The sequence below is a fragment of the Tasmannia lanceolata genome, unplaced genomic scaffold (genome assembly GCF_043159265.1).
Source record: "Tasmannia lanceolata isolate RefF3 unplaced genomic scaffold, GAP_Taslan_0.1 ptg000018l, whole genome shotgun sequence".
Taxonomy (NCBI): Eukaryota; Viridiplantae; Streptophyta; class Magnoliopsida; order Canellales; family Winteraceae; genus Tasmannia; species Tasmannia lanceolata.
Window position 1 is genome coordinate 61,560,736 of NW_027518695.1, and position 23,868 is coordinate 61,584,603.

The 23,868-nt window shown below is 38.0% G+C and overlaps 1 protein-coding gene across 1 annotated transcript; it reads right to left on the reverse strand.

The window, feature by feature from the left end:
- Nucleotides 1-895: 895 nt before the first annotated feature.
- Nucleotides 896-18,990, reverse strand: LOC143851173 (Inositol monophosphatase family protein). The gene is made up of 3 exons (XM_077360515.1): nucleotides 18,348-18,990; nucleotides 2,254-2,650; nucleotides 896-1,521 (listed from the first exon to the last, which is right to left on the reverse strand). Exons 1-3 carry the CDS (start codon nucleotides 18,732-18,734, stop codon nucleotides 1,121-1,123), a joined length of 1,185 nt encoding a protein of 394 aa, XP_077216630.1. The 5' UTR covers nucleotides 18,735-18,990; the 3' UTR covers nucleotides 896-1,120.
- Nucleotides 18,991-23,868: the final 4,878 nt, after the last annotated feature.

Here is a 23,868-nt window from a genome sequence, read left to right on the forward strand (position 1 = left end):
GTTATTCTAGACACAAAGTCTATTAAAAAAAGCAGTTCTCCCATTTGGAGGTCTGTTACCTGTGAAATAAAAATGAACACTTATCTTCAGAGATAAGACTAGAATTAGTTGGGCCGATATTTATAATAATGAGTTGTGCATCAATGGGATCTATATACAGGGCACAACAACCAAAACATTTCTGAAGGAAAATTTCTTTGGGAATTTTTTCCCACGATTTATAGTGAAATGATATGATTATGGTTAATTTAGAGGAATATTGTCATAAATTGAAAGTTCCTAGTAAAAATTGAATAGGGTTAGTTCAAGATATCTTTTTTCCTGTGTACAAAAGTAGAAAAATTTAGAAATATTTTCCTTTACAAACTTTTCTAGAAAATTCCTGCGATCCAAACAGGGCCTAAGTGTTCTTTGACCTCTCTTGGTTGGAACTTCGTATGTATATTCCTTCAAATCTATCAAGGTTTTGTTAGACTGACAAAAAACTTAACATTCTCAATTATTCCCACCCACCCAAGGACAAAAGGAATAACTTCTATAATTTCTCATCAAATGTATGTCCAACCAAATAGAGGAAAGCTTTATTCAAGATACCATCTTTTGTTACAGCTCAACAAAACTTGAAGAGTTCTTGGTAATGGTCAGATCCTTCAAAATGATATCTTGGGTTTTTACCAACATATGCAATTTAATTTTTCAGCCATTGTATAACTCTTGTGAAGGAAATCAGAATGACTGTAGCCTCGTGTTCAAGAAGATGTGAACCAAGACTCACTGTGCAAGAACAAGTCTTGTTGATTCATTGAGTGGGTAGGTTAAGCAAATCAGCTTGGATAAATATGATTTATTTCACATGTTTGCAACTCTGTACAATGATAAATGGGGCGTCATAGTGTTAAACAAAGACCAAGAAACAAAATATATATTGGATTTAGCTAATATATTGCATTTTTGTGCATAGACCAAGAAACAGAATATATATTGGATTTTTTGACACTGCATTGGAGATTGATGTATGGTTTCTGACATTATTGCATACTAAGTCCTTTAGACCACTTCAAGTACTGGAATGATACATTCTTTATGAGGAACACAAGCAGTTATAGATTTCACTTCAGTGTCAGACTTCATATCCAGGATTTATCTTCTGCTGAATTTCACCATAGCTTTCTAACTCCTCCATGTCCTCCAAACTCCCTAAGAACAGAGGAAGCCTTTGATGCAGCTCATTTGGTTGAATTGAAAGAATTCTACATTTGCCATTAGACCCTCTTCCTCCGGCTTGCTCCACGAGAAAACTAAGAGGATTTGCTTCATAAACTATACGAAGATGGTCTCTCGGGTTCATTACCAATCCACCGTAAAGCAGAGTCCGATGAAAATCAGCAACTAGTGAACAGATATAACGAGCAGAATACTTCTTTGGGGATTTTCCTTTACCTTGTCTGACAGTGTCAATATATCGCCTTAAACCTTCAGGCCAGTCGAAATATCGTGCATCATTGACAGAATATATTTGACCTGATCATAAGAGTGTGGCCATTAGCAAACAGAAATTTCAGAAATCTTAATATCATATGCAAAATCATGTAAGTTTTCACCATTACTGTACAAAACTCCACAAGCAATTTCTTTATAAATATGATCTATCAATAGGCTTATGAAAATAAAGAAGGATGTGGGTGTGTTGCTCACATTAATGGAAAAACAACAGTATGTTGTGGGCCTTGACAGAGAGAAAACCCCTTCATTTTTCTTAAGTTGATGTGTTGGTGAGTTTGGTTTTCAAAAGGTTGCTTCCCAAAATTTAATTAATTCATGGGAATCCTCAGGATTAATAGTAGCACTACATTATAAAAATCAATAGCATTTCTTTATTTGCATTTATTTTCTTTAAATATAAACCAAAAGTAAGAGAAGTTCAATAATTGGCTATTTTGGTCACCTGGAAATATTGGTAGCAATACGGTCAGACAGAAATAAGTCTCATCCCTCATTACGCAACAAGAGTATTGTTAAGAGCCTTTTCCAAAAGGGATAACCATCACTTAATCTCACTAACCAAAATTTACACTCTTATTAGTTGAGAATGTCCCATTGACCGTATATTTCCTAAAAAAAAACAATATTATAATAACACTTACACTCAGATTTTACGCTGATATGGATAACGTTGTAGCAATTAAAAAAAACAAAGAGGTTTCCAACTAATAAATGTGACGCTACAAGTCAGTATCAATGTCAAGAAATCACCTCTTGATGGGATTTTTATATAAGGATGTGTAAGAACGAAATCACCAGTCGAATGATCCAATGTAAATGCGTGTGTTCCTGAACCAAAGCTAATGCAAAATATGGTGGCGGATGAATAGAGAACATAACCAGCAGCAATGAGCCTATTCCCACTTTGGAGTGAATTGAGCAAGGCCTTCTCCTCAGTGGGTAGATGGTCCACTTCTACCAGGTGGTGGTATATCCCAAATATTGTTCCAGTGGAAATAGAGGCATCAATATTTCGAGAGCCATCTAGAGGATCAATAACAACCACGAAAGGGGCATCATCAGTTATCCAAACAGGGACATCATCCTCCTCAGAAGCCATGACAGCAACTTTACCAGAACTCCGGAGAGCAGACAAGATAATGTCATTCTGTACAAGAAAAAAACTTTGCAGTCAGAAACATAACCCTCATTTTGTTTACTTTTTTTAGTTATAACTCTCAAGGATCTCTAAAACCATGTCTTACCAGAGTAGCTTCATGAGGATGCACAGCGGTGATCAGAAATCAAAGCATCTTGGGTTCATAATCAAGTTTACATGGAACTGCAGTGCCTCTCAGTAACTAGAATATACAAATACGAGGGAGGCTGTATTGGGAGAGGCCGATTTTTCGACAGCCCACAATCCAAAGTAGATAAAAAGATTCAGTTGATACTAGTGTTTGTTTGACCTCATTTTAATTAAGAGACATTAATCATAAATATGAATTCATTTTATGTGTGAGTAGAGCATCATAAGAGAGTCATCTGTCCATCTCGATGATGACATCTGTTGCTACCACCAAGTAGCCCATCCAGAGCATGTTGCATTACACCAATTCACACAACACTCCCGTCGAGGTTTCAAATCATTTACAGCCGCAAGACACACCACCAGGGCCTAATTAGTGAAGGGTGCCTACACAAGAAGGCTTCTGATGCGAGACTTGCTCAGAAACTTCAGCATATGAAAACTAAGCTCGCGGAGAGGGCCAAGGGATCTCTGAGTCAACCTGGTCAAAGGAAATCTCAGTTATTAGGTAATATTTCCTAGCTGGATAGTAAAGGAGGGTAACCACTTAGTGATGAGGAGAACCGTGAGGGATGGATTATTAAGAAGAGCTATAATAGGATCATCATCCCGGAAGAAACTTAGTGGAAGCAATGGGCTCAAACAAAATGATTGAAGGGAATACGGAAACAGCTTGGATTCATGGCATTGATAGTTCTAGAACGACGACCAACCAAATTTAGAGTTTGATGACTGGAGAGACTCGGTGAGATTGTCCTACTAGCATTTTAGATGATATTGCAAGATTCTATATGTTTTTATACACTTCGGAAGGTGGCCTTTTTCTGAAACCTGTTGGGGTTCATTTTGGCTCATGGAAGATATGGATAGAAGAAATTTATAGACCATTTTCTAGTGATGAAGTTATGAAAGTGGTTTTCAGTTCTCAACAATGCGGGAATCGCAGCCGAAGCGTATGATCCGAAATAGGCCCTAGAAGCCATTAGGGAAGAAGAATAAACCTAGGATTCACTAGGAAAGAAGACAGAAGAAGGAAGAGAAGAGGGAGAAGAAGAGAGAAATAAAGAGAGAAACTTTGTTCCAATATTCTTGATTGCTCATTTTCCTCATACATACTCTCATATTTATAGAAAAACAAGAAACTAAAAACAAGAAACTAAATCTTATTACATAACTAAAGCAACTGTAATTAGAATAATAATATTGCCAACTAAAAAAAATCTCTACCCAAAGAAAGTTACTAATCCTAATGGGAAAGAAATAAAGGAACTAATCCTAGTGTCCTATGTCAGCTTGGGAGGATCATTTCAAAACCTCATAGTGCTTTTATCTATGGAAGGGGTCTCAAAGTGGTGAATATTGCACTGCCGGGGAAGTTATTGTGCCGTTTTGGGCAAAAATTTAGGTTTCCGTTTCTGGATGAGTTTTGGTCATGGCAAAAATGTAAATATGTAAATTCCATATGGAAATTTCAGTAAACATCTTGAAAAGTCACAGAAATGTATTCAAATGATGGAAATTTAAGACAACTTTAGGAAAAGCTAGAATAAGCAAAAATAACAATCATATACGCAAGAAACAACAACCTCGAACAACTTGTGACAAGCGTTGTCGCGCATGTCTAATGATTCTATACATACCACATTTACATACAATTCATATAAATTTTTATGGATAATACATACAACAAAGTACACATGCAATTCATATAAATTTAATTATGTAACACATAATGGTAAAGTATACCACTAATACACTAAATGACAAAGAAAGATAATTGTTCTTTTCCAAAATATTTTTAAACATTTAATTAAAAACTTACAACCAAACTAAAAGTAGTGAGAAAACCTATGATTTAGCCGACACTTCGAATTTATTGCCGACACACGTGTCCTGCCGTATCCGACACGACAGGCGTGCCCACCCGTGTCGACACTCCTTTGGATACTTTTAAATGTACTGCTACTTAGTGTGGGTGTGTGGACACGTTTTTGTGTTGTGTCAAGTGTGACATTCTGTTTTATTATTGCATATTGTGTTTACCTCTTTTATTAGTAACTCTTCTTTTAATATAAACTCTTTTTTACTTCTTCTTTAATTAATATTTTCTGTTGTATCATTTTTGTGTTGTGTGAGTGTGACATTCTGTTTTATTATTGCATATTGTGTTTACCTCTTTTATTAGTAACTCTCTTTTAAGATAAACTCTTTTTTAGCTCTTCTTTAATTAATATTTTTTGTTGTATATATATATATATATATATATATATATATACTTTCTATTTTAGTCCTGTCCCTGTTTCTAAATTCTGGGGGTTCGCCGTGTCCGACACTTCGTGTCGGTGTCGACACAGAACACCCGTGTCCGTGTCCACATCATAGGAGAAAACGCAACATAAATTTTATGTAAAATAGTGCATGGCTAAATCTAAAAATGCCTTTAATTTGTTAGTTTTTCAGAAAGAATAATGGTTTTTTAATTTATAAAAAATAATAATATTTAAAAATATAGTATATAACACTACAATAGTTTTAAGGGAAAATTCTCAAAAAATGTGATTTTTATCTGAAAATCTCAAACAAGGGTTGAGTTGGTTAAATTCTCAAAAAGGGGTGAAACGCATCCCAAGGCATGATTTAAGACAAAAATGCCCTTGAGTTGCTTTTCCCCTACCATGTCTTACCTTCTCCCTTTATCTCTGGTTTTTTTACTTTTTTTCAAACTGGAATCTCCCTCCTCGCCTGATATCACGAGCTCTTAGCTGGAAAAGACGAAATTTTCGCCGGAAATCTCCTTCCTTTCGCGAGAAATCATCTTCCTTTCGCTAGAAATCTCCTTCTCTAGAGTATGTGTTCAATTTTTAGATTAGGGTTTCCTTGTTTATGATTTTCTTCCTCAAAATGTTTGAACAAAAATCTTGGTTCGTATATTTCATGTGGTTTGTAGTTTTTGGGATACGGTTTCGAATAAGAAACCCTTTGAAGGGTTTTGGATAGGGTTTTTATGCTTTGATTTGGTGTGCTCATTTTCACAATCGTTAAAAATTGTTGGAGGGTTTGTAACCCTTTCAATCCAGCACTAAGTGTGCTTCTAAAGCCATTATTTTTCAGCCTTGTAACTGTGGTTCCATTTATTTTGAAGAATTTTTTGAAATTTGTAAGAGGTGAGAACCAGTGGTAATTAGTGGTTCCATGGATGTAATTATTGTTCCTTGCATGCTGGGACAATTATTTCTGACATTTTGGAGATTGTAGAATCTTTGGAACCACAAAGTAGTTCGTAGGGTTGTAACAGTGGTTTCAAGGCTTGTAATTGTGGTTCAAAGGCTGTGGAACCCATAATTCTTACATGTTGAAGAGTCTAGAACTCCTAGAACTACTAATAGAAGTAATTAGTTTATTAGTGGTTTCACTGATTGTACCTGTGGTTCCAAGTATCTGAAACCAATATTGTTGACATGTTCCCTTGAAACCACTGTGGTTCTAGGTAATTGTTAGTATTTAATTGTTGTTCCTTTAATGTAAATGTGGTTCCATGGACCCTTCAACCCAATAATATTTGTTAGAAGGTCATACAACTGTTTCCGAGAGTTGGGAGAGTTTATGACCCTTGGAACCACTAGATTGATGCAAGGATTTAAACAATGGCTACAAGGGTTCTAACTCTGGTTCCAAGGCCCTCAAACTAATAATTTTGAGATGTTTAAGAGTTTAGAACCATTTAAACCAGTAATTGTGTGTCCCAGTAATCTTGGAATAACTATTTCTGAGATTGAAAGAGTTTAGGACTCTTGGAACCAGTAATTAGTTGAATAGTTGTTCCAAGGGTTGTAACTGTGTTTCCAAGTATCTCAAAGTAATATTTTTTAGATATGTAAGAGTTTAGAATGGATGAAAGCAGAAAATTTGGTTGAAGGCAATCTTCCGTTTAATAGTGGATATATAATGTGCTTGAAGCACTAATTCTAATTTCCCCTTGTTTCTGCAGATAAGGGCCGGAAGTTGTTATTCCATCTGCAGCTCCTCTCATGGTGATGAACTTTTTCTTTTTTCATTTGAATCTCTTAATGGTACCACTTCAACTGTTAATGTTTCCATGTTCCATTTACAGGCTAACTATGTTACATCTAGATGTTGTCCTTCCCGCTTTCACGAGTGCGTCGAGGTGTTTCACTTAGGGGAGGCAAATAGAAATTTGATAAGTAAAACCCCGTTTCGAGATTTGCTACTACACCATGGAGGTGCTGAGTTGCACAAGAAGATTTTGACGATATTGGTGAAATCATGGGAACCGAAATGGAAAGCATTCAAAATAGGTGGCATTGTGGTTCCGTTTGTAGCTAGTGATGTAGCGAAAATTTTAGGTTTAAGTATGAGAGGCGAGAGGCCAAATTAGTTTGGGATAGCACGATTGTTGTGGATGGATAGAGGTTTGGGGCTCCAACAGCCACCGTTGAACAGATTTTAGAGGTAATAAATGACGAAATGTTCTCCAATGAGGAAGAATCGATTAGGTCCACTGTGAAGCATGTGATCTTGCTGTTTTGTAGCACTTTCTTGTTTGCACAGGGAGATCACAAGGCATGTTCTTGCCTATTTCCGTATATTGATCTGGAGACGGTAGGAAATGTTACATGGGCCTACGTCATCTATGACTTCTTGATATAGTCATTAAATTCATATGTTGCGAATGGAAAGGGGCATATAGCAGGATGCTCTATCTTATTACAGGTAAATTTCACATACAGTCTTTAATGTTTCATGTTTGTTAATTATTGGAGTCTTTAATGTTTCGTGTTTGTTAATTATTGGATTGTCTAAACCATATTGCTTGATTTCAGGTATGGCTATTTGAGCATACCGTGTTATGGGTACCTTCTCATCCCGATGCGTATCCACGTCTATTGAAGTGGACCGGTAAGATGGATATAACGAGGGAGTATAGAAAGTTGATTACGCAGATTGTTGATAGGGTGTTGGAAGCATCACTGGTGAGAGAATAATTCCTACTGGTCGTTCTAATACTTATCTATTGGGTTATTATAGTCGAATTTGTGATCCAAAAATTAAATGCATTTCAGGTTGTGATGAGGCTAGAAGCTGTGGGAAGAGAGGAATGCCTACTAGTCGCCGAGAATGAGGTTGACGACGTTATAATTGCGGACGATAGCATCGCTCTAAATGTTTCTCCGGTGGGAGATGAGGGGAGAGAGGTAAGTTTTTCGTTGAAGAGGGAAGAAAGGAAGAGTAGGAGATGGGAAATAGGGGTGCAACTTGGGTCGGGTTGAACCCGATTTTTGGGCGGGTTGGGTTGACCAAATTCGGGTTGGGTTCGGGTCCGGGTTGGGAGTTGGCAAACCCGACCAAAATTCGGGTCCGGTTGGGTTGGGTTGGGTATCAGGCAACCCGACCCAACCCGTAACCCGACAAAGAGTAATACACGTTTTTTACTTTTTGTACTTTGTAGCTTCTGACGTTTTGTTGTTTCTTTCCATCCTTAGCAAATATAATAATAGATACTTATCAAAAACAAAAAGTAAAGGGCTAAAGTCACTAAAGTAAAAACCCTAACCTAGAAGAGATCTCAACCGCAAGATTGAAGCATGCAAAAATCGATTGATTGGATGATCTCAACCTTCTTTTTTCTGGACTAAACACCCGCATATCCTTGTGATTGTGATTGTCATGTTTTCCTCGCATCATTTGCAGTTATTTAATATGAGCATGTGTTCTAGTAGTGTTTTACTGTTTTTTTTCCTTTGGTTTTGAACTTCGGTGCCATTTCCCTTGCTAAATATCTCATCTGAAATGTCTAAACCCGACCCAACTTGGGAATTCGGGTTGGGTTGGGTTGGGTTCGGGTTATGGAAAAACCAATTTGGGTTGGGTTGGGTTAGCCATCCTGTGTTGAAAGTCGGGTTGGGTTGGGTTAGGATTGGAGGTTGAGCTCCTCGGGTTGGGTTGGGTTGGCCTCAACCCCACCCAACCCGACCCGAGTTGCACCTCTAATGGGAAAGCGGAGAGAGGAAGTTTTTCGTTGAAGATGGATGAAAGGAGGAGAGGAAATGAAAAGCTTCAGATGGGAAAGCGGGGGGAGAAAGGTTTTTGTTGAAGAGGGTGGAGAAACTTGAATGTCAAGTTGGGGAGTTAGAAAGTGAGTTGAGAGATTTAAAGAAGAGGAAAGTGAGAGATTTAAAGAAGAGGAAAGTGAGATATTTAAAGAAGAGGAAAAGTATAGGGTCAGGGAGTGTCCCTGATAAGGAGGAGATGGGGGAAGATGAAAAAGAAGATGCTTTAAAGAAGAGGAAAATTGTAGAGGAAGAATGTGACCTGGAGAAAATAGGGGAGGGTCGGAAGAAAGATGGGGTGTTCGATGAAATAGTGGAAAAAATAGTGGAGGAAATAGGAGAGGGTGAAAAGAAAGATGGGGACGACGATGAAAAATACCCTTTCTACGTTGACAACCAAGTGAGCATAGATGAAAAAGACCATATCTACTACGTGGATAGCCAAGTCAGCATATATGAGGGATGATGAAGTTCACTTAGTTCCTATCTTAAGTGATACTCAAGAAAAGAACCTTCCAGTCGAGAGCATTGAAAAAAAAGTGAAGCAACACCAGAGAAAAATGAAACCTATTAAGGCATTGAAGTCACCATACACCGTACGCAGCCGGAGGAAGAAGGATGATGTTGGCAACGTCACCGGACCAGATGCCAACATGTTGGCCGCATTGAAAGCGCTTGAACCGGGGTAAATTTTCTAACTTACTGTGGTTGATTTGTCATAGATAACATGCCATATATTTAAGAGTAGCTAAGGTTCATTTGTTTCCTAAGGATCAAATCAGCTAAGGTCCGTAGGGGTCACTGTTTTTTTACTGCTTTTGCAGTGAGAAGGTCATTCATAACGATGGGTATTACATGTGTTCAAAGGACTTGCTTATACTAACCAAACGTAGAGGGTGGTAAAGTTCTCTGGTATTGTTTACATTAGTTAGATATTAGTTCTTAGACATGGTTGCTTGATATTGTTCATTGGCTTTTAAAAAAGTGAATTATGCTTTGTTTTGTAGATTATTAACGTATATACAGACTATTTGAACAAGCGGGAAGAAGATGCCCGTAAAGAAGGAAAGGGAGCACGTGTTTGTGTTTCTACCCATCTATATGTAAGATAATACCGATGTATATCTCTTGCATTCTCTGTATAAAGGTACATTCAATTATGACATTTTTTCGTGTTTGCAGCAATGTATAAGTGATAGTAGTTATCCCGGACCTGAGGCATGTACAAGGTTCGTACAATGTCTACAGACGATCCCCATTGAAGAGCTAAGAAAAGTCTTTGCTCCAATCAACACTACAGGTCATTGGCTTCTTCTAGTCTTGGATATGGTTCGACCAACCTTCTTTCTATACAACTCTCTTAAAGGTCCCGAGTTTTCTGAAATAGCACAACCCCTTGTGAGTATAACCCTAATGTTCCTTTGGATGCGAAAGATTAATTCGTAGGAAGTATTGCGCTAACTTACTGATTATTAATTCCTAGGTTGAATACCTTGTTGAATGGTTCAAAAGGGTAAATGGCGTTGATATAAGTGCATTCCCTTTAGAAGAAGTGGCTAATCGGCCCATACAAAAGAACAGGTGATGTAGCATGGAATTAATTGTTATTAGTAGGTCGACATTGTGTTTCTTATTGTTGAATACTCTTCCTATTTTGCAGAAACGATTGTAGGTTGTTCGTTTTGAAGGAAATGGAGTACCTCACCCGTGACGCCACTTTTGATTTCAGCCAGCCAGATATTACGACTATGAGAGTGTCTCTGTTATCCGAAATGTTGCAGGGGGTATATGTGAGACTTACCGTGTAGGATGTAAATGGATTTGTAAAATTGCTGCGAATGCTTGTAATTAATTTGTATTGGAAGATTCTAAATGGATGACATATTGTGGATGGTTGATGCATGACAAATGTTGATTTGTATTGGAAGACAAATGTTGGATGATTCATGTATTGTATTGGTTCATGCATGACAGATCTTGGCATTGTACAGGTTCATGTAATTGGCTTGCACTTGTGATGTTGGTTCATCTATGTATTTGGATGGTTCATGCTCTTGTTGGTTGATGCTGTTGGTTCATGGTTCATGAATGTAATTCTGGATGGTTCATGCATATAATTTTCACAGGTTCATGTAATTTCTACAGGTTCATTGGTTGGTGTACTGGTTAGCATCCCCCCCCCCCCCCCGGCCCCAATTGGATCATGTCTGCATCTACTTCTAAAAAAAAAAAAGAGTATCCAGTCGACCTTTTTACCATTAGCTCAAACAGGTACTAAAGACGAATACAGGTCAACCTGCAAGTCGACATTTTTACCATATGGACAAACAGGTAGCAAAAGCCTTGACGGGCCGACCTGCAGGTCGACCGGCTTTTTCCCCTTTTTTTAAAAAAAAAAACCATCTACCAAGCGGAAACCACTCCCTATAAATAACACCTCCACACCTCCCCCCATTACAGCCGTTGTGCTTTTCCTCCCCAAACGCTAAATCCCTCCACTCCTCTCCCTCCACCATAACTCTAAGATCAATTACATCCGAAACCCTAAAACCCTTCTAAAACCCTCCTAAATCCCTCCACTCCCCACCCTCCACAAAACCCTATCTTCGAACACCCTAATCCTTTGCCATGGCTTCAAGAGTCACACAGAGAAGGGGCAAAAGCACAGCGGGGGCGTCAAGGGGAAGGGGGAGAAGCTTTTTCTACCAAACTCTAAGATCAATTACTGTTTTAAACTGTTGGTCATGTGTTCCTTTAGAAATGGTATCACAATTCTAATTCTAAGTAGAACCAAAGACAATTGAGTAGGATCAAAGACATTGGGAAACTTTTTCTACCAAAATATACAAAAAAGTTCCCTTGGTACAAAAAAATTCATAGAACAAAATATTTGATAAATACAATTGACTAGTGGTCACCAAGGAATGCAAGGGCAAAATTTTGTGCACGAAAACCCAACAAATCCATATTCATCCCTAACAAAAGAATGGAGGTGGGAAGGACACGTCGGACCTACAAAAAAGGTGGCACCGATCAATTTAATAATGGATGTATTATGGAAAGACCCTACTGACTACTAATTCCACACATATATATATATACCACGTACCTATCATGTGTAGGATCAGCAGAACCGATAGGAGTCATATTTAATTGACGATTTACAATGGGCGTATTTTTGCACGTTCTTTTGTTACGTCCAGGTTCCCCACATGTTTTGCAGTTATGTTTTCTAGTTTGCAGCCCTCTTTGTATTCGTACTTTCGGTCGTCCAGGCTGGTTTTTTACTCGTGATGGCAATACTTTTGCCAGATCGTGGGAAGGCGTCGCCCATTGTGTTCGATCTAAAATAGGATGAACCACCTCCTCATATGTACTCCGATACTTTGAGGCCAAATACCATTCCTAGCAATAATCATATCGGTCCAAATTGTTCATTCCCATGGCTGCTATGGCATGCCTACACGGTAATCCAATCGTTTGGAAAAGACCACAAGTACATGTTCTCTTTTCTAAGTCCACCCGATCAGAATTAGTTAACGACTTTACTTCATATTCAGTGAAACTACACGCGTATGGTGTATACTTACTGCCATACTCACATGACTTTTCTAACCACTTTTCTGCCTTGCGAGTCAAACGTGTTTGCCATGTAGCAACCTCTTTCCGACGGACCTGAAAAAAGTCTTGTACTTTCCATCTACAATGATCAACGAGCGAAGCAATCGGCAACTCCCTTGCGCCCTTTCGTACATTGTTGAAGCACTCTGCTGCATTCATTGTCAACATAATCCACCTACCCCTTTAAAATATGCGTTGGCCCAGTCATATTTACAATGTGGCGCGTCTAACAACGAATACATCCAACACCTTATATAGCTTTTGGGGAGAAATTCCCCACCAATGATTTTGGAGGGCCTCCAAAATCGTCGGTGGGGGCTCCCAAAATCGTCGGGAGACCTCTCGGGTTCCCTGTTTTGGGTTCTGGTTCCCGAGTTCCCGATTGCAGGTTCTGGGTTTGTCGGTTGCCTAACAGGTGACCTTTGGTTCCCAAAAGGTTGTTTTGGGTTTCTAAAAGAGGTTTCTAGTTCCCAAAAAGTGGTTTCTGGTGATCGAGTAGTGGTTCTGTTCACCGAAATGGCTTCTGGTAGAGCTTTTGCTGAGTTTTGGTAACCGAATCTTCGGGATCTTGTGTTGCCGTAAAAGGCGGGTTCCGAGCTATCGGGCTTTGGGCTTTTGGCCCTTGGGACCTTTGTTTGACCAATTCAAGGCTCGGTCAGAAGGTATTTGATGAACTCATATGGTTCTGGATGTAGGCTTGGTTGTTGGGTGTTTTGGTGGTTCTGACAAATTTGTGTTGGTTGAAAACCTAGAGAAATATTGAGAGGGATATCGAGAGTGTTAACTTACCAACTTCTCCAACAGCTTAAGCTGTTGGAGAAAGGCGTTATTTATCTTTTATACTTTAACACTCCCCCGCACGTGTGGCCCACTTGGCAAACACGTGGGACATGTGGTCCCACTTTGGGCCGACCATAGCATGTGGATTTTTGCTATCCAGAAAGTTTGAACTCTAGACCTTTGGCTCTGATACCATGTTAACTTACCAACTTCTCCAAAAGCTTAAGCTATTGGAGAAAGGCGTTATTTATCTTTTATACTTTAACACTCCCCGCACGTGTGGCCCACTTGGCAAACACGTGGCACATGTGGTCCCACTTTGGGCCGACCATCGCATGTGGATTTTTGCTATACGGGAGGTTTGAACTCGAGACCTTTGGATCTGATACCATGTTAACTAACCAACTTCTCCAAAAGCTAAAGCTGTTGGAGAAAGGCGTTATTTATCTTTTATACTTTAACAGAGAGAAAGACCAGAAAAGCTTCGGGACTCATCATAGGATTCACAGCAACCTATCATTACTCCGATCCTGGCAAAATGGGGTGTCTACACTTTACTTTTACTTTTTAATGATTGGGGGCATATTTATTTCAAATAAAAACTATGGCTTGGTAATTTTAACATGATTAATTAGACTTGAACCGAGTTGGAAAGCATATAAATTGCTTCTCTATTTGAACATCTGTCAAGTTTCTTTTGTTAGTACTTGAATTAGAAGCGTAGAAAGAATTATTTTAACTAAAGAAATTGTAAATACCCGAAAATACCCCCTTATTAAATTCGTTTGCCCCTTTAAGTGAGGGGCGTTTTTATCTTAGTGAATCTGGCTTTGATTAGGGCTTCTTAAGAGAGAGCCTATAAATACATCTTTTGGGAGTTTAAATAAAACCCTAAACATGTTTTCTACAACCCCAAGAGACGGTTTTCGTGAGAAAGGAGAAGAATTTCGTACAAGAGATCTAGGAGAACCGAGTTCGCAAGCTTTAGAACGTGAAACAAGGTATGAACTTCATCCCTTGATAACATCGTCCTTTTAGAAACCTTAAAAATCTGTATTCTTAAGTTGTGAGGATTTATTTTAGGATTTGTAAGCGCTTGGGAGAATCCCTTCAATGGATCTAGAGTTCCTTAGGTTTGATCGTGTCTTTGGATCCCCATCGAAACCTAGATCATCATGCATTGATCATTAAAAGTGAAAATTGTGATTTTGACCTAGATCTAAGTTTCTTCCCTAATCGTTTTCCAACTGAATTTCGGTGAGGTTTTTGGCCTCTTTGGAATCTCCTTGCTCTAAGCTTTCCAACAAGCCCGACCGCGCCCAGATCCGATGAGAAACGAATGAGGTATGACTGTTTTTGTACCTAAAAGGGTGGATAATCGTGTTTCAGGAAACTGGGTCCGTGCAGGGGCGGACGTCTGGCAAAAACGGCGGACGACCGGCCCTGGGGCGAGTATGAATCTCAGACGGCGTTCAACAACATTCCCGAACGTCCAGCAAAAAATCCCGGACGTCCGGCGCAGCAGGTTTTCCCCTGGCAGCTCAAACTTTGAAAATTCATAACTTCTTTGTTTCTCTTTCGTTTTAGACATTCTTGCACTCTACGGACATGCCAGAAACACGTTCTTTCTATTAAAAATTATTCCAAAGATATTTGAAAACATTATAATGATGTTAATGCTGAAATACTTAAAAAAGATCCTAGTTTTATTTCCCATTCCTCTTTTGTTGACCTCGTTTTATTCTGGGGTTGGGATTTTTGTATCGTAATTCATCTCCTTAGATCCCGCATTGATAATAATGGGATAATTGTGATGTTAGATTGATTTCGAGTCAGGAAGAGTCAGAGAGGAACATTTGAGGTACTTAATTTCGTACTCTACTTTAGTGTGATGATTTACCATTCGATAAAGTCTCTTTGATCATAACTTCCTCACCCTTTGAATAGGTGCGATCCTCGGTAACCTTAGACTTTAATTTGGGTCTCGCATGCTTGTTCTTTCATTGAATGAAATCTATTGAATCTTATATTCATTGACAGCATATGACTTTTGTATTGAATATGTGACCCTCTCTGATATAAGAACCTTTTGATCATTGTATACCAACTATTCTGGAAAACCTTTGTGGAACCAACGTGAATCACTATCTTTGTACCTTTGAACATCTTTTGGACTTTGTGCATATGTGGACACCTTTTGTGGAGGCTTAGGTATATATATGAACTATAAGGGCCGGCACCAATGGGCGTAGTACATTGTCTTTCGGGTCCCGTTAGTGGGTGCTATTCGCTGACCCTGTCGACAGGTATGCGAACACAGAAACTAGTTTTTAACCGCAAGCAGTCTGGTAAAATAACTTGCTTTTTGGGCTAAGCCGAGGACCTTTAGGTGGTTTTGTCCCTTTTTTATTGCTTTCAATAGTCTCTTAGGACCCTCTTTGATGTGACACTTTGAGATATGGCTTTGTGGAATTTGCTTCACAGTTATTGTACTTGTATTAGCCACTTCATGTGTAGCTTATACCATCTTCGTTTACCTATTGATTCTCTCTTTGTAGCATGCTTTGACCCCACTTTTGTAGTGCGTCATTATGTACTGAGCTCTTCAACTGACTGTGGTTTATCATTTTCAGAATTTGACCCTCGTGGTGCGGACGAGGGAGCGGAGGCGTGACTTTTCAATTTCCCTTTTTTAGTTGCTTCTTCTAGTTTTATTGGACAGTGAGTATTGTTTAGGCACTATTGAGATTATGTAATTTTATTTGTTAATGGTTATTGGGGAGAGTGAGAGTAAGTGTTAAACATTTGATTATTTGGATTATTTACGCAAGTGTGGACCTCTATGGATGCTATGATATGTATGGTTTTGTTATCGCTTTGTTAGCCTTGTATGCTTGTAAGGTTTCCTTGCAGGTATACTGAGATGTTGTGTTCCCAGGCCTTATGTGTACGGCTTGGGGGCGTAACAGAAATGATCAAATAAACAATAAAAAATAGGTAAAACAGTAATATAATTCCACAAGTATTAGCATGTCCCATAACTACGAAATAGAAACATAAAAAATACTAAAATAAGAAAGAATATGCCTATACACAGGGATCTAGGTCAAAATTTCTAAAACATCAAACATAAAGGAAAGTTCAATATAAAAAAGTGGAACAAATGAAAAACAAGAAAAAAACTTAAAGAGTTGATAAAAATAGGCACATAGGCTGATACATACATGGACCATGCTCATAACATGTAGGTCTAGCTATATATCAATTAAAAAATAGCATTTTTTAAATAAAATGGAAAACTAAAATACGAATCGCGAATAGTGAATGAAATGAAGACATGCCAAAAAGCATGCATATCTTGATAGATATAGCCCAATAGATGTGTAAAACAATCAATGCACACATAAATTTGTCATTAAAAGACCACTAAAAAATAGAAAATATAAAAAGAGAGAAAACAATAAAATCTGCACAAATAACACCCAAATCTCTTCAAACATTGTAGCAAACAATCATGCCAAATGAATCGTGAATGATTTTGATGTATGACAACTAAACCATAAATAGAGAGAGAGAGAGAGAGAGAGAGTAGAAATTTTACCTCGAATAGAAAAAATTCAAAACTTTGTGAACCTAACTTTGATCCATGGATTCACTCTTCAAATCTTGATTTTCATGGTTGAATCTAGTAGTTCTATGTTGATTTAGTCATAAACTTTAATTCTACACCCCTTTGAAAATGACAAAAACTGAAATATTGAAGTTCAGGGTATTCATGTGAACATGACACATTATGGATGGCAGAGCATTGTGAGCGTTGGTACTTGGAGTCCATGTCATATTAGACCCCAAAGATAAGAATACATATCAGCCAATATTTCGAACCATGTTTGTTTGAGCTGTGGTGGACCTTCTCGAAGCATATTTCCAAGTTAATTGGGTCCCCAGGCTTTTGCCTAGGGGTCGATGGGGAAGAATTATGTGGAATCTTGCTTTGCGACTACCATGGGGTTGGTGTGGACAGAGAGCAATCAAAGAATTTTCAAAGTATGTTGCGGTTGTCGCACTCTATTAGGCAAGCTATTTTCTCTCTGATGGTGAAATGGGTGACAAGCCTAAAGGAGTTCAATGAGGTGACAAAGACTTCTCTTTGCAAGCAATATTTGCAAAGATCATCTACTAGACAGTCCCCTCCACCTCCAGGTTTCTCTAAGCTAAATTTTGACGAGTGTAGTTTAGGGAACCCAGCAATGCTGGGATTGGCAGAATTATTTATGACCATGATAGCTCTGTGAGATGGGCCTCTTTGGGCCCATTGATATTGTTTATTCCAATTCGGGGCAAGTATAGCACTGCAGAGAGGAAATTTGCTTGTTGACTGATTGGATTTAAAAGAGCTGATTGTTGAGGGTGGCTTGCTTAATGTCATCCAATGGGCTTCAATGAGGAGAGGCTTCCCTTGGCGTTTTACTAATGTGATGGAGAAGATTTTAGACATTATTGAATGCTACTCGCCCCGCTTTCAGCACACCTACAGATCGGCTAATGGGACTGCTGATGAGCTTACTCATAGCAGAGTATCCAAAAGAACCTTTCTGCAACCATTATCCCATCAACAATCCTCATTGCCTTGTCTCTTGTTTTATCTTTCTTTTGCTATTCTTGTATCTTTTGACCATGTTGGTGATTTGATGTTTTGCTGTTTTTCTTTTAATAAAGTTTTTCGTAATCATGAAAAAAAAAAAAAGTTAAAACACCAAACACAACACATTCTACCATTAATTTTCAAAAAGTTCTCCAAGAAAAGCAATAGAATTTAGGAGCAGGAAATGTGAAACCCATGAACACTTACTATTCGGAATTGGCACATAATGGGAAGAAAACAGAACTTTTTGATAGAGATTCGAGCTCCCTATCATGTACTCATTTCGGTACCAAAATTGAAGCAAAAACATAATCAAATTCTGACAGTCTAAAGCCCCCAGAACAAAAAAAAAATGAAAATAAGTACTATAAATGAACTGCCATTCATCAAACAACAAAATCTACCTTGAAAATTTTAAAATGAAGATTAGAAACAAGATTACCGAAACGATATCAAGCGGCTTTGGGGCGTCTCTTCCACTCAACTGATCAATGCTGCCATAACCCTTCTGTTTCCCAATCTCAGAATTGAAGGGCGAAGCAATGAGGGACGCAATTCTCTTACAGGCATACTGTAAATGACTGATCAGAACCACCAGATCATTACCCACATTAGCTCCTTCCTTCCCCATATAATCCATCAATGTTTTGAAACCCTCTCTACTTGAAAAACTCGTCGTGGGTTCGACCTTCAGACCCACGAAAGTCGCCATTCGGGGGAAGACTCGGATCGGCGGTGGTGGGAAAGTGAAGGGTTTTGGTGGGAAAGAAATGGGTTTTGGGTGGGAATTTAAATTTGAATTTAAGAAGAGAGGGGATAATGATTGCATGGTATTTGTTGGTGAGTGGGTTAGGATGAAGTGGAGGAGATGGGTTGGGTCATTTGAAGGGAAAATTGAAATTGAAAGGGAAAAGTTGGAGGTTGAAAATATGGGTTTTGTTGGAATTGGAGTAGTGGGTTTAGCTGATTTAGAGTTGTGTGGGAGAATTGAGAGGGTAGAGGATAAGAGCAGGGAAGTGAGGGAGTTGGGTGGCTTTTCAATGTAACCCCTGATAACTAAACCTGTGATGTCTTTAACTTGGGTTGCTCTCAGGCTACTTATGACAGCTATATATATATAATGATAGGGCAGGAATAATTTCAACCCCTTCTAGATAAATTCACCCCTTTAACCGGTTGTGAAGCACAAAACACCTTTACGACATGTACTCTCTCTCTCTCCCCAACATGAATCTTTCGTACTTATCCTCACGAGATTTTATTTCTGCAAGCTTATTTTTTATAATCCGTGTACTATATATAAAGCGTGAATCAGGGGTTAAAGTCATCCTCACTTTTTCGTTATTTCCGTTCATATCCCACAGCCTTTTGTATTGACATTTCTTGATTTTCTTTAGGGGTATTCTTGGCATTCATGTTGGGCAATAAATCCCTAGCGCAAACGTCCAAAAATAATGCCCTTAACTTTTTCTTTTACCATTAAACCCTTTGCTGATATCTAACATCCATCTCTAATGATCGAAATTATTTGAGGGTAAAATTATAATCTACATACGAAAAGTACCGACACATGGTACCTGTCTACGACAATTATGGCAAAAACTACCAAGAAGAGGTAAAGTCATATGACAATGACGAAAGAACTACTTTTTATTACTCGTGAAAGACACTTGCAAAATATTGACGGATTCCGGACACCTGAAGAGGAACAACAATTATGGAAACCTTTATCGATTGGAGGGCTAGGATCAGCCTATATCGGTTGGAGGGCTACGATCAACCTATGTAAATGATGTTACGGGCACAACCGATTCATGTTGTGTTCCATCCATGGTTTAAAATTTTGGTTTCGGTAACCGTTTCGGACCCTACTGAAAACCGAAATTTTGGCGAAATCCAAAATTTCTGTCCGAAATTTGGTAATTTGATTCTAAATTCCGGACCGAATTTTCGAAATTTTGGACTGAACCAAAATTTCGGCCAAAATTTTGTAACACTTTTTTTTTAATAAATAATGGCATTTAAAACAAATTTCAAACCGAAATTACTGAAATTTCAGACCGAAATTTAAAACCATGGTTCCATCACATGGACGATTTGGATCAACCTATAACCCTCTATAGATCGGAGGGTTCGGATCAACCTATGAAAACTATTTTTGGGGCACAACCTATGTAGGTAGTGGCCCATCTAATGGACGTTTTGGATCATCCTATGGTACGGACCATACCGTACATTTGTCTCCGCCCTGATCAATTTTGCAGGGGTATATTTGTCATCCCGGTCACTTACTTTGCCTCTGGAGAACATCCAAAAGTTATCGCTTTCGTTCCCAACTTTTGCTTAAATTCTTTCTACATCCCATTGTATTTTAGGAAAAGTTCCCTGTGTATCCAATTTCTGATGGCTACTTTTTTCAATTCCAATGCCAATGACCATTACATGTCCGTCCAAAGACTCCAAAAGAAACCATATTATCTGCCCGTTTGGCATTCGCTGGATTCCCTTCCTGAAAACTCCACTGCTCTCAACCGCCTCCTTCTCACCGCCTCTCCTCTCAAAGTCTCGTCACATGCTTTTGTTTTTGCTTCTCTTCTATGTCCTGCTCTGGGTATCGTTTTCTCTTTGAACATAAATATATTTTATTTTTATTTTTCATTCATTAATGAAGGAGACTGGTAAGAACTATATCTGGATTCCGAACCGGGCTATTCTCCTTCCGGGAAAGAACCAAAGATGAGTTTTCTTGCTTCTTTTTATTTTCTATTTTTTCCCTTTAAATGGATGGATTTTAATTAGGGATCCTGAGTTTTGTTTTGGTTTATAGGATGACCAAATTTTAGGGGATTTCTTCAAACAGGGATTATTAATTCTTTTTTTATAGGAGGATTTTGATTGTGTGTTTTTTTCTCTTCTAAAAGAGGATTTCAATTTTTTTGTTCTTTTTGGCTTTTTCCTATCACAAATTTTGGTTCTGGATGTTCTTTTCTCCAGTTTCCCCGAACAGGGTCTTTTATTTAAATAGATCTTTAGAGTCTTTCATCAATTTCTTCGTTATGCCCTGTCAGTTGTCACCAAGTAAAACCTAAAAAAACATACTGCAACCCTTCATCTCCTTCCTAAACCCATTTCAAGGTAATGTGAGTTAGTGTTTTATGAAATCCCTCATTGGAATGTAAACACTTGGACAACGATGATTTTAGGTTATACACCGAATCCACAGGTTGATTTTCATGAAAGCTTGGGGCTTTAAGATTATTGGAATTTTTTTAGAAATGGGAAATATTTATAAAAGTTATGACTTCTTTGTATGCACAGAAAAGATAACTCGAACCGATCCTAATTTTTAATTAGAAAGAGTTTCAATGTATAATGATTTCCACTAGATCAACTATAATCATATCATTTTCCTAAAAATTGTGGGAAGAAAAAAGTTCTCAAAAAAAAATCCCGTCGACAATGTCTTTCTTGTAATCCAAACAGGGCCAAAATTCTCTAAGATTGACAGACCGCTGAACATTATGCATGCGTGCTGATATGCTTGGCCGAACCGATCATATCCGAGAGACAATGGATTTAATGCTATGTTTTCTTCTCTTATGAAATTCAATATTAATGCGTCTAACATCAAAATTAGTTGAAAGTTTCGATATGAAAACTAAGAATTTGAACAAAATTTATCATTCTATAGAGTGCTTAAATGATATGTTTATCCTTTTCTTTGATTATACCTTATGCTTTCGTAGTAGCATCTAGGAATTAACTTACTGGGAACAATTTTCAATAAGTAAAGGGCGTATTCGCAACCATAATTTAATGGCTTCTGCCCATTTTGTAGGTGCTCGGATGCAACCCAATAAAATCCAAAAAATGTAGTTCTGCAATCTACAAACTAGACCCGCCAAGCCCATTTCTCCAAACTTTACGTATAACATGTATAAAGAATGACATTCAAGCCATTTTTTTCCAAAAAAGGATGAGAATCTGAGGCACGACTAGGAGTCGCTTACTTCGATTATCATAGATCCATTTTTACCCGATTCTATATGGGAGGATAACAAGTGTTGCCGTACACACCCAAAATCTTTTTAGCAAAGGTGATTCTTCAAAAAATGGGTGGAAAAAAGACCCCAATACCGTTCTAACATGATGACAGTAACGTCAATCATTATCTTAAAGTTAGATTTAATTTATTTGATCTTAGCTGTCATCGTTTTCGTTCGTTTGAACCCAAAAAAGCGTTGGGTTCGTTTTGATCGTTGTCGTCTACAATAAGCAAAGACTGTTAGATCCTTGACAAGTGAAAGTATTTTCATGTAGAATCCGGCGGCGTACTCCAGAATCCGGCGGCATACTCAATATGTTTGGAACACATATTTGAACCTAAAAAAATCTGACAGTGTACTTGATATTCCAGCGTCGTTCTTGATATTCCGTCGGCTTACTCGATACGTTTGGAACACATGTTTGAACCCAGAACATCCGACAACGTACTTGATATTCCAACGGCGTTCTCGATATTCCGACGGCGTACTCGATATTCCGGCGGCGTACTCGATACATTTGGAACACATATTTGAACTTGGAAAATTCGACAGCGTACTTGATATTCCGACGGCATTCTCAGCCAAAAGAGACCTGAGAAATAATAAAATATTCAATAACGTAGCCGTTCTGAGCCAAAAGAGATGTGAGAAATAATAAAATATTCAATAACGTCGTCGTTGCATAAACTTGTCTTTTTGTGACTAATTACTCTATCTATTTCTTCTACATGAGGACCTATTTTTGTTCTTAAAATATTTCATCACCTAAACTTAGCTTACATTTTACTCTCTCTTATTTTTTGAATGCACATATTTTAGATGTAGGCTTTAATAGCTGCCTTATGTCTGTTTTGTTTGTTCTCACAGTAAGCTTTATTTCACTTATCCGAAAAAGATCAGAGAGGAATGCTAGCATCAAGCGGAAGCTTCTCCCAAAGGCGTTTTAAGTGCAGTTTTCTCGATGGGTTTATTTCATCAATGACATTGCAGAAATCAGAAGCTTTGACGACAGACAAGAATGCTTCATGAGTAGGAAAAACTCACAATAATTGGAAATGAGTGATTCTTAGACCAATTTCAAACCAATATAAAGATTCTGTAATAAATCTTTAATTCTCCTTGAAAAAATGAAATCCTATTAGGGCCCGTTTGGATGCCGAGAAGATTTTGATTTGGATTTCTCACATTTCTAACAGCATCTGATAGTGAAAAAAATCAGATTTCTTTGCAGTGGAAATAAGAAATTGGAAATATATTATTTAAAAAAAAAACACATTGTCCAATAAAATTCAGTGGGTTGCCTTAATCAACTCTTTTTTGCTGAACACCTGAAGCAGTGAATATATTGTTTTTTAAAAAACACATTGTCCAATAAAATTCTGGCTGTTTTGAAGCGGCTCACAACTAATTGACGTACCATTCTTCAAACTTGATATATTTATACGGAAATGAAATCACCGCTGCAATCTTTTGATATTCCGCGAAATCTTATTGTCTTTTAGTATTTACTATTTAAATGGCTGTCAAAAGGTTATTACAGTTTCCAAAAAGCTCTAACAAGCCCTTTAAATACTAAATGACAATCTAAATGGCTCGCACGTGCATAAAGTGGATTGTAAAACGGTAAAACCCACACCATATGATGATCCAAACTGTCCATTTGAGGGCCACAATATAAATAGTTTGTGGCCCAAAAAAGAATTTCCATAGGATGATCCTAGCCCTCCGATCTATAGAGTAACTGCATATAATGGAAATCTCTATAGATCTGAGGGCCGGGATCATCCTATGGAAATTATTTTTGGGGCACGACCTACTTACATCGTGGCCCATCAAATGGGCAGTTTAGATCATCCTATGGACTGGGCCATACATCCCATTTTGAAAAATATGGAGATGAAAAATATAGTCAATTTA

Bases quoted from the DNA above. Each gene is read 5' to 3' on its own strand.
- LOC143851173 (XM_077360515.1), bottom strand. From the start codon at position 18,734: ATGCAATCATTATCCCCTCTCTTCTTAAATTCAAATTTAAATTCCCAC. The intron at 2,651-18,347 runs GTAATCTTGTTT...TTTCTTGTACAG, and splicing joins AGCCGCTTGATATCGTTTCG to AATGACATTATCTTGTCTGC. The intron at 1,522-2,253 runs GTGATTTCTTGA...TCTTATGATCAG, and splicing joins TATAAAAATCCCATCAAGAG to GTCAAATATATTCTGTCAAT.